The 18655-nt window shown below is 38.2% G+C and overlaps 1 protein-coding gene, 1 long non-coding RNA gene and 1 pseudogene across 2 annotated transcripts; 2 read left to right on the top strand and 1 right to left on the bottom strand.

Moving 5' to 3' along the window:
• Window positions 1–1035: 1035 nt before the first annotated feature.
• LOC143482184 (uncharacterized) lies at window positions 1036–2982 on the bottom strand. The gene is made up of 4 exons (XR_013122151.1): window positions 2784–2982; window positions 1826–1866; window positions 1506–1728; window positions 1036–1399 (listed from the first exon to the last, which is right to left on the bottom strand). It is a non-coding gene; the product is annotated as an uncharacterized LOC143482184 (long non-coding RNA).
• Window positions 2983–3680: 698 nt separating this feature from the next.
• On the top strand, window positions 3681–6678 carry med31 (mediator complex subunit 31). The gene is made up of 4 exons (XM_076980303.1): window positions 3681–3866; window positions 4068–4142; window positions 4716–4812; window positions 5810–6678. Exons 1-4 carry the CDS (start codon window positions 3857–3859, stop codon window positions 6024–6026), a joined length of 399 nt encoding a protein of 132 aa, XP_076836418.1. The 5' UTR covers window positions 3681–3856; the 3' UTR covers window positions 6027–6678.
• A 9310-nt stretch (window positions 6679–15988) lies between these two features.
• Window positions 15989–17665, top strand: LOC143481499 (uncharacterized; annotated as a pseudogene).
• Window positions 17666–18655: the final 990 nt, after the last annotated feature.

Genomic DNA, 18655 nt, shown 5'->3' with positions numbered 1-18655 from the left:
CTTTTCAGACGGGGCCTGAAGGAGACCTGCGTTTGGCAGTTACTTACAGAAAGGAAGGATGTAATTCCTCTTATGTTCTCCCGTGAGAGAGACGTTGAAATCAAGCCTCATGTGAGAAATATTTTTGTCTGTATGAGTGACAAATAACAGTACCTTAAATTGTACCTATGGTAACAATATGAAACACTTGACACAAATACTATGATTAGGCTATAAATTCACAAGTGTTTTTTTTTTGAAAGATTAAATCATAGGGTTTGTGTCGAGTGTTTCATATTTATTTATTATTTATATGATGTGAAATCCTCTATTCCCACCCCACATTAAATATTTGTGCTGTGTCTCAAATAGATGGTCCTTAACCAGATATTGTGGCCCCTGGAAAATACGGATGAGGAGGATGAAGACTACCCAGTTGAAACTTCACGAGTTTATCGCAACAGGTGATAAAACAAAAAAGCCACCAATATATATGAAGCAAGTTGTTTAAAAAACTGTTTAAAAATATCCGTGCGTAAAATCAATATAGGTGCATGATGCAACACTTTTTTTTTCTAATTAGCTTCATTACTATTCCTTAATTATTAAAGGAACACTGCACTGCTTCTTTTTTTTGCAGCTTCTCAATCATCACTGAAGGGCCTTGTCCAGTTTTGGACCGGATGGAAGGTCCCATCTTCTGATAGTTCAGGGCAGTCTCCCGAAGGCATCTACATGTTTCAAGTCCCTCCGCCTACCAGGCCACTACACTAACTTTAAAGACTTCAGTTGAGATTTAAATTCATGTATAGCAACCTGTGACACATGCTTTGGCTTGGATTAACCTATTTTGAAGATTTTATCTACAGCCTTGTGTTTATTTTGCCAGTTATATGTTTGTTCACAGAGCTAGTTACACATAGGTGAACAGTGTATTCTCCTGCCCTACAATGTTTCGGTTGTTACGTTAACAGCTGTTCAAAAGAACATTGTTGCAGTAAAATGATCATTTTTTAAATAGTTTTATTGAATGAATAGACATTATGCGTTGTTTCAAATGCACATTTTATTTTCTATTCATTTTCTCTTGTTCAAAACAGCTGCTTCAGTTAAAGATCAAATATCACCCATCAATTGTGATCAAGTGTGTAAAGAAATGTTAAAAATAAACTTAAACACATCATAAAATGGGCTGCAAGCATGTTAATGCAAGGGACTAACAACTTGATTCAATCACACCTTCAACATACTGTACCAGTGCCCTGTAAATATCCTCCCCAAAGCATGCTGAATGAGCAACAGGATCAAATCACTCTCTGAGCATTTCTAAGTGTTTGTTGGGCAAAGGACACACCAGTGCAGGAACCTGAATTCCTATTTGATCCACATCTGTGACTTCGAAATGCAAGTAGTTGAAATCCTGAAATGAAAACATTTGGATTTAACTATAGACACATTTAAGAAAGTGTTTACTTAAAATAATTTTACTATGATAAAATCACCAACAATGGAGAAAATCCACAAACCTCAACAGAGTCAGGATAGTCATCAGGACTTTGGATTAGACCAATAGTGAATGGTCATCCTGCATCTAGGTCGTCCTGGATTTGTGGTATGAAAACATACTGGACACAGAAGAGATGTACACTGTAGGCCAAGTCCAGGACATCTTCCTCTTTGAGAAAATGGAGTAAATCATAGTAGATACTGGTCACACTGTTCCACACGTCCTGCCAAAGCCTTTCTATTCTGCCAGGAGAGAGTGCAGGGGTAATTGTAACACCAGCATCAACAAAGGTACTGTATTCTCAGATACAGAGGTTGCCTCTGAAGGGTGTGCTCCAACCTCGCCTGTAGTCTTTGCAAGATTTCGCTTCCAATCATCACCTGGGAATGAGATCATGATATTTGTCTATTAAAACATCCTTCAGCTTAAACATCCATGGCTAAATTAAATGTAGTGTACTGTGTTTTAACTCAAATTAATCAGACACATAAAAAACAAAACTAATTGTAAATAACAGTGGTAACTGGTATAAAAATCATAGGGTACACAGCACATTGTGAAGGCACAATTTCATCAGCCCCAAACAGGCTGCTGATCCCTCTACCTGGCAAATATGAGCACTTTAGTACAACCATTCCTAGTGGTAACTTACTGAGTACTGCATTACTGCACTTGTGCTGTGATGATTTTTAAAATTAATGTGAAAAAGATCACTGCCTGCACTTATGGAATGGAATCATGAACAGTTTTAAGCAAAAAAACTCACTAGATAGTATTACAAAAAAATAAATAAATGACAGCTAATTAGAGCAATGTTGAATGTTGAAGACTGACACAATTAAAAACTACTAGTAAAGCAAGAGGTACTGTACAATTATTGTGTGTTCTGATATACTGGCTAACTAGTGTCCTACGGTGTTTTTTTCTACTTCATAAGCTGACCGAAGATCAGCAAATGCCTAGATAACTAGCTAGTTAGCTAGGCTGCAGAACCAAAAGGAATCAAAAGATACAGTCTGTCTGCCATTACACAAGATAATTGTGCTGCATTTATATAAAAACGGGGGGAAATTATGGAGCAAAACAAACGGGATGCACTTCTCTTGCTATGTTCAAATACTCTGCTGCTGCAGGCTGTTTATCTAGCTAGCTAACGATGGTTAATTAATTGGCTACAGTTATCCAAAGCTAGCACCACAGTCAGTAGTATAAATAAAACTACTGCCCAGAGCCTGTCTGTTTTCTTCTTTAAAACGAACGTTTTGCTAAAGAAACATGATCTAGCATTGCTCCTTACCTGACTCTCCATTGTGTCTGTGCCTGGAAGCGCCATAACAAAGATTGGGAGGCGTGTTCCAACAGCGCGCCGAAGTTGAGTGACAGCACCAAATCAGTGTTATGATTGGTTAAACAACCTCGCAATCTGATTGGTCCAGCTAAAGCTTTCCTATTGGTCCCATAAATTAGGTGTCAAAACAGGGTCAAAATTCGCAACTGCAGCAAGAGATTCGCAACTGCAGCAGAGAAGGTGAATGCGAGAATTTTTACCTCCACACTGAAAAACGCTCACTGTTACATTTACAACCTCACAAATTCCATATGATTCACACATTCACAACATTGGATTTACAAATGCAATTTCTTTCTACAAATTAAAAAAATATATATTTTTATACATTTGAAATATTTTTCCACATTTGCACATTCCAGTTCATTTGTGGAGATGGATTTTACATGCATGTAGTTGTTTAAACGCAGTTGCAAGTTTCAGTACATTTGTGACTATTGTTTTACAAATGCAAAATCTTTATGACCCTTTTTTGACCCCATATAGGTTGCCGACCCCTGGGTTAAAGCAACAAAATTATTACAAAATTATTTGGAATGCTGATTTTATAAGTACTTAAAAATATATATTTAAAACTTTAAAAAATATTTTTAAAACTACGTTAATAATTATAACGAATGCACATATAAGCATTTATCATAGCATTGGTTTTCACGCGTTTTTATTGTAAAATATTATAATTCAAGTGTCTAGTTTGACGCCCATGCGTAGTCCAAATTGGGTATGCCGTATTCGTGCAGCAGCAGCCGTAAGACTTATCGGAAATGACGTACAATTCCGCGCATGCGCAGTCAAAATTTCCGACATAGCGACACGCTCGACTGTCGTAAAAAGTCATTATGTACGTCACTGAGAACAGCTTGATGACAAATATGGCCTAGAGAACGGGAAGCGCTGAAGTTTCAATGAAGAACCTAGCGCTACTTTAATAAATTCAACATAATTTTAGTATTATATTGCACGATTACATGGTTTGTTGAAATTACCGGTCCTGTATTCGGTCGTGTGCAAAGGCTGGTGTTATGGAAACAGGTTTGTAACGACAAATAAAGCTTTTCCGTGAGTAGCTAACTAGCTAGCTCTTACTAACAACAACCCAACGCTTCACATTTAACTATATTTGGACACACACAAAGCTAGCTAGCGAAAACGGCTAACTAGCTAAGATCTAGTGTCTAATAGTTAGTCGATAGTCGTATCGTTGTTTACTAAAACTCATCTTTACCTGTGCAGAAGAGCAATCGAGGAACCGGTTCCAGTCGGAGTTGGAGTTTGTCCAATGCTTGGCCAACCCAAATTACCTTAACTGTAAGTTAAAATACTTGTTTACTTGATTGTTCACCTAGCTGCTACACACTAACGTTAGTCACTTTAGTAGTCAGCTAACCTAAGTTAATAGTGATGTAGCAGACTAAGATACAAACTATAACTCTCGTCAAGTCGCAGTTTTCACTGTGCACGGGGAGCACCCAGACCTTTCTGTATTTTCGGATTTTCCATCGAGTGTTTTGGGATGTTCACATGATCTAAGAAAACTGGACATACCTAGTTACCTACATTGATTTGGCTGAATTAATGTAAGCAAATGTAAGCACAAGTGTGAAATAGCTTCAAGTTATTTTTTTCCCTTCAGATCTTAAATACTCCCACAGGACCCATTGTTTGTTATTCTATAAACTCAAAGATGTCGATTTAGCCATTTTTTAATGTTCTTGGTTAATATTTGTTGGCGTAAATAAGTTAAGTGAGCATCTCTCCTAACGTTAAAATGAACGATTGAAGCCTGAATCTTTAATAAGCTTGTGCAAATAATTGCATTTATTGCAGGATACAAAAATTGGTAGATACCTTTTGACCTTTTACGTTTGTTTTGCTTTCTAGTTTTAGCTCAAAGAGGCTACCTGAGAGAAAAACCTTTTGTGAATTACCTGAAGTATTTGCTTTATTGGAAAGAACCAGAATATGCCAAATTCCTAAAGTAAGTGCCGTGTATTTTACCTCATTGTTGTTTTATGACACATTATTTTTCACTAAGCTTTTTAAAAATCAGAAAATCATTAAAACAAAATCTTATCATTCAGTTCCATTCATAAAAAAAAAAACTACTACTCCCATGCAGGTGGAAATTGCAAGTTACTGTTGTTTGTGATGTTTCGAAACTAGGGGTGGGCATAGATTATTTTTTTTAATCTTGATGAATCTCACTGAAATCTTGAAATTAATCTATATTAAAATGGCTCATATGCGTGCTACCCAAGTAATGACTAAAAGTCAGTTTTTGTGATGGGGTTTCTTAATACAGAGGGTGCATTAGACCAGGGGCTCATCTCCTGTTTCCAAAATGCATCTGCTTGAGGAAGCTGTTCTACTTTGATACTTGAAGAAAAAAAAAACATGCTCAATAAAATGTAGGCTACTCGTGTTCAACGGTTTATTCAGTTAAACATGATATTTGAAATGTAAGCCAACATTTAGTACATTTAACCTCATGGACGTAATTTGGGGGGGGCACTTTTTCAAAAGCCGGGTTTGGTCTTCTGCAGTTTTAACGGTTAAAAAGAAATATTTAAATAGCGACGAATCTAGCGCTAGGACCATGCAGAAAACGACCGCTCCGAGCTCCGCTCCGGTAACACTTTACGTTCCTAAAAATGAATTTTCCATGAAGCAAACCTGGCGACTTCGTGGCTGCATCCATGTAAACACACGAACGATTTGTAATTCACAAGTTTAAAAAACTCGTTCTCGCCCCTACTGTGCAATTTGGTTCGGAATACAGCTGAGCTAAACTATCAAGTTGAAAGTCATCATAGTTTGCTTACCCATTTTGACCCAGTTCCCAACCCAACTTTAAAAATAGATTAATGGCGATAATTTTTATATCGCCCGATAAGAGTATCAAATTAACGAACGCCGTTAACGGCCCACCACTATTCGAAACCCAAATGTTTTCCTTCTTTTTTCCCCCACCCCAGATATCCACATTGCTTGCACATGTTGGAACTTTTGCAGTATGAGCACTTCCGGAAGGAGCTGGTGAATGCTCAGTGTGCCAAATTCATCGACGAGCAGCAGATCCTGCACTGGCAGCACTACTCGCGCAAGCGCACGCGCCTTCAGCAAGCTCTCGCTGAGCAGCAGCAGCAACAGCAGCAACAGGCCCCTCCCCATGGCAACCCCACCTCCAAATAAGGCTTCCACACATTGACTAGTGAGGTGTCAATACTACATGCCTCCAGTCACTTTTTTTATGAGGACATTTTGGTAAATAGTGTACATTTTCTTATGCCTTTTTTCTATAGGGTGATGCTGAAAGTAGGTTCAAAATAATATGATTGGAACTCACTGTCAGAACTATCTTTATGGTAGACTGATGATGTACTGTGCTAAATCCACAGCGGAGAAACAAGAAAGCTTGTAGACAAGTTGTGATAGGAATACAAAGCATATTTAGTTTTGTTTAGAACATTGTTTCACACATTGTTGTTTTGAGTCTAATTTCTTAAGACAGACAATCCAGTGAACTGACAGAATAATTCCAAAGTCTGGAGAAATTTTCACATTGGTTGTTGTACAGATTTTTCCCCATTTACTTCAAATTGTAAAATGTCTGAATGAATGGTCCCATGTTATAAAAGAGCTTAAAGTTGTGTTTTAGGAAATTGCATTACATGCTGCTAAGGCATCACCTTAGAGGCAAAAGTGTGTGTGTGTGTGTGTGTGTGTGTGTGTGTGTGTGTGTGTGTGTGTGTGTGTGTGTACGCGTGTGTAGTACCTCACAACTGTGACCTTGACCACCTCAGCTTTTTTATTGTCTTGTACAATAAAGATATTTGTAAATGTATTTTGTTAAAATGTGACCATCAGACATTTAGCATATGTAAAAAGACAATTCAAAAAAAAAATATATATATATATATATAATGGTAATGTACTGATTTTAGTCAGACACACAATGCCCTCCATAATTATTGGCACCCATAATTAAAATGTGCAAAAAGCCTTAAAATAATTTAATATTTTATTGCAGAAGCATAATCTCACTGAAAAAATATAGAAAAAAGCCAGTTCTTGTGGAACAGGTTATTTTATGGGAAATAATTATTTCTTAGTCATGATTTTTTTTTCTTAATTATTTTTTCACTTGAGATTATGCTTCTACAATAAAAAAAATATATTTTAAGGCTTTTAACACATTTTAAAAAGGGATGCCAGTATCTCTAACTAAAATCAGTACACACTCTGGGGAGGAACCCATCCTCCTCTGGCTGACACCGGTCACCATAACAACAATTAGAGAGATACATAAGCAAAGAAAAAATGGGAAGTATTAATAATTCTCAACTTTATTTGTATTTATATACACAAGTTCTCAATGTAATTTCTATTCTTAAACTTCTTGATGGTTGATAATAGTCCAGGTCCATGGAGATACAGCCATAGCAGGGGAGAGTTTGGGGTAGTGAGAGAGTCCAGGGCATTGGGATGATACTTCATCATAGCTGGTTAGGCAGGAGGTGGCTAGGCCAGGGTGGATCTTAGGAAAGGCTCGTCTCTCCTCATCTCAGTATTTCTGTTAGGCGGGCAGCCATTTGGAAAAAGGAAAGAGGGCAATGAGTTCTGCATGGAATCATGCCAGACAGAAGAAATTCAAACATTTCTGGAGTGTGGCAGCAACTCCGGCATTAAATTATTACAGCCTAGCAAAAAAGGCAGAACCAGAAGGTAGCACAGACATGGGAGCATTCTGAGACATTGGCATCCATCCACTACACTGTTAACAAACATGAGTGACCACGTGCAGTGACAGGACGACAGGTTATCATATGACCCTTAGCCCATGAACTCCTGGATCTGTACCTTTATTTAAGGTGGCACATTAATTACCCTGTGATCTTAGTGGATGTGGGAGTTCATAATAGGAGATAAGTTCCTGGAGGTAATCAGGGGCAAGCCCGTGCAGTGCTTTATAAGTCCGAAGAAGAATTCTAAAATCAATACAGAATTTAACTGGAAGCCAATGCAGGATAGATGGGACTGGCCTGATATGATTGAATTTTCTAGTTCTAGTCAGAACTCTGGCTGTGGCATTTTGAACAATTTGAAGTTTATTTATATTCCTATATGAGCATCTTGACTGTAATGAGTTACAGTATTCTAATCTGGAGCTAACAAAGGCATGTACCAATGTTTCTGCATCTTGCTGTGATAATGCAATTCTTAGCTTGTTAATAAAACGGAGAGGTAGAAAAGCTATCCTAATAGTATTATCTATGTATTTATCAAATTATAGGTCAGAGTTGAGTATGACATTGAGATTTTTGGCTACTGAGCCAAGTGTAATGGGGTAGTCTGCGAGATTTAGCATTAGATCTGGTATTTTCTGTCTTGCGACTATTTACAGTTTTTTACGACTGCTAACATCCTTTTATCCATAGTCACATCTGTAGTCACATTTTCAAAACATTAAACACAGTAAAACCATCAGTCTTCAGTAAGCTATACAGTTAGTACAATTCATGTTGTTTTTGTACAAAATGCAGTCATTTAAAATGTTACTACATTGCTTACGTTTTATATACACACAAGGTTACCCAATAACAAAATTCTGAATCATTCTTGTCTTATTTACAAATGCTTGCACACAGCATGTCAAAAATGAAAACCTAAGGTTCAAAACATTAAATATCATATAAAATGCAAAGTTCTGCAAAAACAAAGGCAGGTAAAAAGCTATTACTGCAATACACATATTTTGCACATATAAATAATTGAAATAAAATGCAGCAAAGTAATGTACCGGGTCAGAGAGGAGCAAATTTCACATTTCACATTTCATTTGTCCTGCAATCTCAAGTGTTGGTTTGGTCCTTCACAAATGCCAGATTGGTCCCTATAACAGTGACCTCCTCCTTTCATTTTTGAATGAACTCACCTTTCCTCAACCCCACTCAGGAACATGTTTCAGTCTGGAGGTGCATGGAAGGTGTATGATCATTGGCCCCATGAACAAATGTCCATCCTGGATGCAATGGACCGTGGCTGCAGAGACATTTCAGCTGAAGACTGCCAGGGGTGGATAAGCCATGCCAAGCGTTTCTATCCAACATGCATGGCAAGGGCCAACATCCGATGTGATGTGGATGAAAGCATGTGGCCAACTGCTGAAGCCTGTTTAAATTACACGTAACAAGACTGTTCAGTTTTGTATCCTGTGTGTTCCCCCTTGTGTGGCTTTTTTGTATGTGTATTTGTATGTGTATCTACGCTAGTGTTTAAAAGAATTATTGGATACTGAACCAGGTTTGCTGCATTTTAACAAAGTTGGTGAATAAAGAGAAAACATTGTTTGCATTGTGAAATGCAGAGTTGGTATTTAGTTAAGAAAATGCTCTTTTGAACAGGCTATTAACTATTTGGCTATTTGTATGAGGTAAATGTTGAAAATGTATCCCCAGTATTGGGAAATGCATGTTAGCAGTCGTAAAACCTCTGTCTATAATATGTAAATGTCATAAATCAAGAATTTATGTCAAACAAATATTGCCACCAGACTATATATAATTCAGTTAGCACACAAGTGTACAAAAGGATGAAACTGTATCACCGTGTAAGTTTGTAATTAAGATAATATATACAGATTTAAATAGCAATGAAAAAGTCACAAAAATATATGTTATTATACACTGCTCAAAAAAATAAAGGGAACACTTAAACAACACAATGTAACTCCAAGTCATCCACACTTCGTGTTCAGATAGGAAGCAACACTTATTATGAATCAATTTCAACTGCTCTTGTGCAAATGGATTTCAATGATTTTTATTAATTGAGATCTAGGATTTGTTATTTTAGTGTTCCCTTAATTTTTTTGAGCAGTATATATAAATATATAAGTCTTATTTTAAATATTAAAATAAGAATGCAATGAGACTTGGAAAAGTTTGTGGAGCAAAGTGACAAGTTTATAAGCATGTTTACAGTTTAGCAGATGTAGTAATTCCAATTAATGCCAAAAATTTGCAGATTAGCTAAATTAGCAATTAATGGATTAGGTGGTGATGTTGGCCTGTGGATAAAAACCTGAGGAATCTTCTCTAAATGTAACAGAAGGTGTCACGTCCGACACCTCCCTCCTCCTTGGTCCCGCCTAGTTTGCCTGTTCCTATGGTTTCTCTCTCTGTCTGCCACGCCCCTGCCCTCATTGTCCCCACCTGCGTCTCATTTCACCGTCTCGTTTTCTGTGTATATAATCCCCTTGGTGTTACTCTCCTAGTTGGTCATCAATTTTGGAGTCCTCCATTGTTTCCCTTCAAATTCTAGTATCCTAACTAGTGATGGGAAGATGATACCTCAAGGAGTGTATCGACACACTACACAAACTGTTGACACTGTACGGACACTGATGGTCACTCAATAGTGACCCCTGCAGTATATATATAATATCATTGCAGGTAAACAAAATGAAAATAAGTTGGAAAAGCATCCTGACAACACATCAACTTGTGAAGTATTTAATCGACATTCGTTTACTTAAAATATGATCTCATCATTTTATAATTTCATTTGCTTAATTTGTTGTGTCCGGAAGACTCCAAAATTTGCTTAAAACCTTGTGTAAATGCTAAACCAACTCTGCAAAATATAGCAAATTTGTGTAATAAAATTCAGCTAAAATGTGCAACTTATGTAAGGATTTTCATTAATGAAAGTGTAAAATAATATAAAACACAAAAAAATGACAAGAAAATGCATTCATTTATGTATTTTTATTGAGGAACAAAAGTTTTTGAAGTGTTAGCGCCAAGGCGATTTCTCCTCTTAGATACAAGTTCTCCTGCCTTAGAAAAAATTTTCACAGGGTACAGATGAAGATGGTGTGCATAAATATCTAAGTGCAAGTACATAAAGGTGTGGATATGTTTTGTGGTTATCTTTCCAATATTGTAATGGATCTTGTGTTCTGGGTGTGCTACTTTCAGCCAGGTAGCGTTGGACCTCAATTATGGAATCTGCTGTAATATTAGTTGTCTTCTGGTTCTCCTCAATCTCCATATCAAGAGGTTTCCATAGACTGTGCCCTAAAAAACATTACAGAAATCTATCTTTAATAATAATGCGTTTATTATGACATGCCAAACTGCTACAGAAATATACAAATAAACACAAATAAATGTGATTTCATACCTGAACTGGGTTTTGATCCATGTAACGAACGTGCTAGGTTCTTCAATCAATCAAATTTTATTTATATAGCGCTTTTTACAACAGTTGTTGTCACAAAGCAGCTTTACAAGTGCCGGGTCCTAGCCCCCAGTGAGCAAGCCAAAGGCGACAGTGGCAAGGAAAAACTCCCTAGTTTTTTGCATGAGGAAGAAACCTTGAGAGGAACCAAGACTCAGGGGGGAACCCATCCTCCTCTGGCCGACACCGGTCACCATGACAACACAACCATTTATACAGAAAGAAGAGAAAGAAAAGGAAAAAGATGTAATAATGTCCATCATGGTGTAGACATCCGGTTAGGCAGGAGGTGGCTGGCCCAGGATGGATCGCTGGTCTCCTCATCTCATTATTCCTCAAGCCGGCGGGCAGCCATGTGGAGAAATGAAACAGGGAAAATTAGCGCTGCATGGGGACATATACAGGACAGGTGAAATTATAAACATTTCTGGAGTGTGGCAGCAACTCCGGCATTAAGTTAAACTATTACAGCCTAGCTAAAAAAAAGGCAGAACCAGAAGGTAACATAGGCTTGGGGGCATCCTGAGACAATGGCATCCGTCCACTGCACTGTCAACAAACTTGAGTGACCTCGAGCAGTGACAGGATGACAGCACCAGCGCCCCAGTCTACCGTAAAACCCTTTGCCTGTGAACCCCTGGATCTGTACCTTTATCTAAGGGGGGATATTAATTATCAAACGCTAAACTACACTGTAACCAATTGCTGTAATATTTACAGTAAGATCTTACAGCAAAGCACTGTTTTACTATTTTGCGTTGTAATACTGTAGAACGCAATGCATCTTGGGCCATCACATTACCACAACTATCATCTGTATATTTAACAGTAAACAATGGTAAAAAAACAGGCGGTTGTTTTCCACGGGGAAAAAAGTCTGGTGAAAACAGAACGAGCAGTCTTTGTAAGTAAAAATTATTTTCCAAATGCATGTAATGTTAAACACTAAAGATGTAACGTTAGTTAGGAGTTACCCACCCTAGCATGGCTGTGTTCATTTTGACTGTCAAACTGGGACGCGTTTATGGCAGAAAGCTCATACGAAAAGTGTTATGTAAAAACGGGATTATAATGCACATCCATTAGCGAGCTGTTTTCGTTATCGGTTATAGTTAAATTCAGTCTTAGTGAGACCATCAACGTTGTATAATTATCGGAGTTTCATCAGTCCTACATAGGACCGATTGTTGGAAACGGTTAGCAAGCCTGTTAGCTATTTTTATTCCTTCGTTGGTATAACTATGCCCTACAGGGAGCTAAATGACTAACTACCTACCAAGTGGTGTAAGCTAGCTACTAGGGATCGGCGACCCGAACCGTTGCTCCACGTGATAAAGTTTTCAGATGAGAAACAAAAGATCTTTTTTGTTATATTTTTTTCTCAGAAAGCGATGATTGACCATATGGTGTTTGAGATTGCGAAAATATAGCTAGCTATCTAGTAACTAAGAATTCATCTTTAATTTTCAAACTAGCATTAGTTTAGGCAGAGTAAAAGTTTATTGGTTTGATAACGTTTGGAACCACTGCAGTAAGACATCCATTTGGTGATAACCACCTTTTAACTAACACCACAGAGTTTTTCCTGCATTTTTGCAATTCATGCAGTTTTTCAGGTTGTGTTTTTTTCTACAGTTTAGGTATCTGGCATCACTCATAGTCATAGTCATAGTTCCTTTATTTGTCTCCCAAAGGAATTTGCCTCATTCTTGGAATGAGGACATACTGCACTACAACAAAGATCACTGTGATAAGCTAGTTTGATTTGTTGAAGTTTGACTATTCATTTTAGGTTTGAGCTTAAAATCAATAATGTACATTTGCAAGTTGTGTAACAATGAGTTTAGTAGTCTTCTAGCCTTCACCCAGCACATGAAGTTGCATAAAAATGTACCAAACCAAACATTTACTTGTGGTATCCCAGACTGTTCACGTTCATTTAAAAAATTCACTGCTTTTAAATCTCATTTGTATAGGGATCACAAGGAATATCAAAGAGTTAGTAAACATTCCCAGTTTCAGTTAACAGATTCAAAATTAATTTGTTATACAGAAGGTTGTCAGTTTGAATGTGGGTATTTGAAAGATTTAATTTCTCACTTGAAGGGCCATTTACAACAGGGCAGACAAATTGGTTGTCCTTTCAGAGGATGTGTGAAAACATTTAAAATAAAATCCACGTTTGCCTCTCATATATCTAGATCACACAAAAACAGCTCAGTTGAACATCTTCAGGAAAAAGCCCTGGTAAACCCCAGTGAAACTATTAGGCCTACTCAGAGCCTTGATACATCTGTGAGTGACTATGAACCTGAGCACTTTGAGTCAGTGTGCTTAATGTGGATGAAGATCTCTTCTTTAAGAACTTGACTTTATTTTATTTGAAACTTCAAGCAAAGTTGTTGTTACCTGCATCAGTAATTCAGGCAGTTATTGATGGATTTCAAGAAATCCACGACCTTGGACAGTCTCATGTATTTGCAAGATTAAGTGAGAAATTGACATTAATTGGAACTGATGACATTACCATAAAAAATGTAATCCATGAACTTCAAAAAGATGATCTTCTTAAGACTGGGAATAGACTTTTACAAACAGATCAGCGCCGGAAGACAATCTTCAAAAACAGCTTCAGCTATGTTGAACCAACGCCATTATATTTAGGCTTAAATGAATCTGGAAAAGAATGTTTTGTCCAATATATCCCTTTGAAAAGAACCCTTACTTCTTTATTTGAGTCTGATTCAGTCAGGAAACAGTATGAGAATGTGCATTCTCGTGTAACAAACCCTGATGTTCTGCAAGATATTTGGGATGGACAGGCTGTATTGCAAAATGAATTGTTTCAGACTGAAGGAACATCTTTAGCCCTGATACTCTATCAAGACTCATTTGAGGTAGTAAACCCACTGGGTTCAGGGAAAAAGAAACACAAGGTGCTTGCTGTTTATTTAACTCTAGGTGATATCCTACCACACTATAGATCAAATACTGATCACATGCAACTTGTGCTTTTGTGCAGAGAACAAGATTTTAAATATTTTGGACAAGAAGCAGTTTTTAGGCAGTTGCTGAAAGATCTTGAGGAGCTAGAGGATAATGGTATTATCCTGAAGGATGGCCGTGTTTTGAGGGGTGGTTTGTGTGCCATAGCTGAGGATAATCTAGGCTCTCACAGTATTGGAGGCTTTCTGGAAAATTTTAGTAAGAGTGCATATTTTTGCCGATTTTGTGACATTGACCGAGAAATGTTTCAGTCACATCCATTGTCAACTGGCACAACAAGAACTGTCCAGTCCTATCAAGAGAATCTGCAGGATAGAGAAGTAAATGACAAGGACAGTGCAGTTGGCATAAAGTTTGATTCAGTTTTCAACCAACTTAGATATTTTCATGTGTGTCAGCCTGGTCTACCTCCATGTCTGGGTCATGATCTCTTTGAGGGTGTCGTATCATTTGACTTGGCACTGTACATTAATCATTTAGTAACTCAGGAAAAGCATTTTACCTTTGCAGAGTTAAACAGATGCATCAGTCAGTTTAAATATCTTGGTGCTGATGCTAACGACAAACCTCCTGAAATGAGCCCAGGCAGTGAAAAGTTGTCTGGACATGCTGTGCAAAACTGGTGTCTTTTGAGACTACTACCTCTCTTAATTGGGGACAGAATTGAAAATCCAGAAGATAGTGCAGTATGGCAGTTGGTTTTGCTTCTGCGACAAATAGTTGGTTACATATGTGCACCTGTTATTACTCCGGATCAGGTGGCCTATTTGAAAGTTCTCATTGATGAATATATTGATTTCAGAGCTCACACCTTTCCAGAGCGTCCCCTAAAGCCAAAACACCACTATTTGTGTCACTACCCTGCACTCATTATTAAGTTTGGGCCTCTTATACGTTTGTGGACATTAAGATTCGAAAGCAAGCATACTTATTTTAAACAGTGTGCTTGAAAATTGCACAATTTTAAAAACCTATGCGCAACCCTGGCAGAGAGACATCAGCTCCTCCAGGCATACTTAAGTGCTGGCAGTATGTTTCCTCCTGTAATTCAGATTGACAAGGGAACTGAATTTTATTCCAGTGACTACAGTGATGAGATTAAAAAGGCAGCGTCTCCATTTGATTTTGTGTCCAGCAATACAATTGCTGTTAATGACATAACTGTAAAAGGCACAAAGTACAAAAGGGGGATGTATGTAATCATTGGAAGGGACGAGGAAGGTTTGCTAGTTGGAGAAATCAAGCTTATCTTGGTGCATTGTGATTCTCAAGTGTATTTTGTTGTAGAGAGACGGCAGGCTCTACAACTGGTTCATTTGGGTGTCTATTCACTGGAAGTAGCAGCTCAGACCTCTACTTTAATTTGCCTGAAGCAAGGAGATCTTCTTGATTATTACCCATTACCAGAATACAAGGTATATGATTTATCCATAGTTATTCTCCATCACTCATTCCCTTCTTTGTAGAAGCATGTCTTCTACTGCAGAGGAGATAAGAGAGGCAATCTTATCAGTACTACCAAGCTTGCCAGAACAAACCCTATCATGCCTACTGGAGAAACTGTTGAGCACAGGGGTGGAATGCAAGTCAGATTTGAAGCTGACTAAAGAGGAGGATCTGCAGGAACTCCTCAGACCTATTCAGTGTCGCAAACTACTACAAGCATGGAGTACTGAAGGTAATGTTCCTAATTATGTAAGTGATTAAAATGTTTGTCAGAAAAGGTGCCTTTAATTTTTTGGTATAACTTAATTAACTTTTATTTAAAATGAACTTAAATATAAAATAAGCTGAGAAATTAAATGTTTGTATGTAATTTTATTAAAATAGAATATAATTACCATAATTGCTTGTATATTTGAAACAACGTGTCACATTGTTGTAATGTTTTCAGAAGACTTGCAGACAGAGACCAGCAGTTCATCACCTGTAGACATATCAAGGAGTTCATCTTTGAGAAATTCCCCCTGCTCCATCACGCAGTCCAGCCAGCACAAACAGCAGGTCCAGCACAGTAGACCTCGATACATGGCCCGACAGCTTCAAGGTCTCATGGAGCAAGATGCCTCATGGAATAAATATGGCTATAGCCAGAGAGCAGCGCCCTACTCCTAGAGATCGTCGGGAGATGGTTCGAATCATCGTAGATGAAATGCGTCTTTCCGAGCTTAATCCAACAAGATCAGATGCTTTACTGTTGCCAAGATGATTGCAAAGCCATATCCCAAAAGTTTTGCTGACATTCTGAAGGATGGCACCAGAATTGGGAGTGGTTATGCCTCTCTTGTAAACCAGCTGAAAACTCGTGTTGAACATCTCAACCGTGACAGCATGATAGCAAGACGCAGAAGGGTCAAAGGAGTCTCTGGTTCATCAGCTAAAAACAGTGTAAGAGGGCCATCAGACCAGTATGGATGCATTAGATGACAACCTGATTGTCCTCAAGGTGAAACTGAAGCCAGTCTAGAAGAAAAGCAAAAAGAAATGAAAGAGCTTTATGCTCATGAGGGTCCAGCAGGAGCAGACAGAGGGCACCTCACACAGTTGATGGAGGCAACATACTACCTGCAGCGCAAAGCCATCAATACAAGTCCAGCACCAACAGTAGTGCAGCTGAGAAGTGGCTGGCCTTATCTTTTCACACAGAAGGAACTTTACAATCACTTCAAGATACTCACAGATATCTCCATCCTTGAAAAACTGGATGAATCAGTTGAGGACAGAGGAAAGATGATTGTGCAGTTTTTCTGGCAAAAGCCAACAAATGAAGAAGTTACACGAATCTTGTCAAGGTTTGATGCCATTGGTTCGACCATACTGGGCCCATGTGTTGTCCTCCTGCTAATGGCACACTTCAAAAAGAAGTCTGGGGCACTGATTTTACAAGTTGATGTAAGTGTTCATTTGATTTGCTTTTACAATCTTAAGATTGAATTGGTTCAGAGTGAATCTCAAATTGTGTCAGTAATGTTAGTAGACCAGCCATATGTATTACTGATGTATTAAGTATGCACTGGCCTTTGCTTCCCATGCACATAAGTGAGCCTTGAGCACCTGTGTATATAACCTTGTCATGGGGTCACTGTCCTTCCTTGGACCACTTTTGGTATGTACTAACCACTGTATATCTGGAATATTCAAAGTCATCTTTTTTTTTGGGTGCTCTGACGCTCTATCCCAATCGTTTATCCATCAGAATCTCACCCTTGTCACAGTCACTCAGATCCATACTCTTGACTATATTTACTATTTCCAACACCTCAACTTCAAGAACTGATGTTTCACATACTGCCTAATGCAGTGGTTCCCAAACGTTTTCTGCTGTGCCCCCCTTTAGTAGATGGGAATATTTTTGTGCCCCCCCCAATATTTTTTTTTTTTGGGGGGGGGGGGGGGGGGGGAGTGTAAGTTGATGAGCGGAGAGGAACCACTGGCCTAATGTATTCGATCTCTTGACAGGTCCCACTGAAACAAGATTATAAATATTATTCACGCCACCCATCAGTGACTTTAATGTTATGTCTGATCAGTGTATATATTCTGTGTTTCAGGCCACAGCTACTCCAGCAGATGTGGAGTGATCGGTGTCTTTACCAGACTCCCCAAGATTGATTGTTCAAGGTAGCACCAATTTAGTTCTGTTTTTTTTTTTTTTTTTTTTTTACTTTGTTTGCTCTAGTAAATATATTTATATCCATGAATGTTTATTGACTTAAGGTGAGACACTCACTTCAGTGACATGGATGATGAGCATAGAGGGTCAGGTGGTATTATCTCCACATCCCAATTTTGTGGCGGGCCTGGCAACTTTGTTTGCCTCGTTCTACAATTTCAACCTGGAATACCAAGAAGAGGCCTCGTGCACGCTGGAATTTATCCAAAGGTAAATAATTTTGTCATAGTAGAATATACCCTGACTGGCTACTTTATTACCCAAGTACATTTGCACTCATTTTCCATTTAATCAGCTCCAAATTTTTTGTCTTGTAGCTTTTGTGCAAAGTGTAGCTTCAAGTTAATGTCAGCTATACATTATAATTCATTTTTGTGTGTGTGTTTTTGTAGGTGTTTTGTGGGGATTAACCCAACTACTGGCTCCAAGAACTCCACTGCAAAAGTTGTCAGCAAAACAACTGGAAAGGTAGTGGAGAAGAAGAAACACTCGATGAATGCCAACGTTTGCAGCCTTCTAAGAAAATTAATGGACTTTGACTGGCTGTGCATGTAAGTGTAATGGGAATGTTGTGAGCACAACAAAGCATGCAATGTTCAGGCATGAAAATCTGTCACCTTTCGGCGAAATTCGCCGTTTTGAAGTTGAAAAGGGTGACCTACGTGAATCGTGTAGATCCGATGAGTTTTTTGTTTGGGGGGGGGGGGGGGGGGGGGGGGGGGTCGGGAGATTATATTTTAATTATCATATTGACTTATTTAGCAAACAGAGCACTTCCGAAATTGGCTATTTCAATGACAGTGGCCAGCAGTTTCCGCCCAGAACCATCATAGAGGCCAAATAGCGTTTCAATCATACGAACGTTCTTCATTCATGTTATTCATTTACTGCTAAGCGG

The sequence above is a fragment of the Brachyhypopomus gauderio genome, chromosome 18 (genome assembly GCF_052324685.1).
Source record: "Brachyhypopomus gauderio isolate BG-103 chromosome 18, BGAUD_0.2, whole genome shotgun sequence".
In the NCBI taxonomy this organism is placed as follows: Eukaryota; Metazoa; Chordata; class Actinopteri; order Gymnotiformes; family Hypopomidae; genus Brachyhypopomus; species Brachyhypopomus gauderio.
The sequence above is the reverse complement of the archived record's forward strand: the minus strand, read 5'-3'. Positions and strand labels throughout refer to the sequence as shown.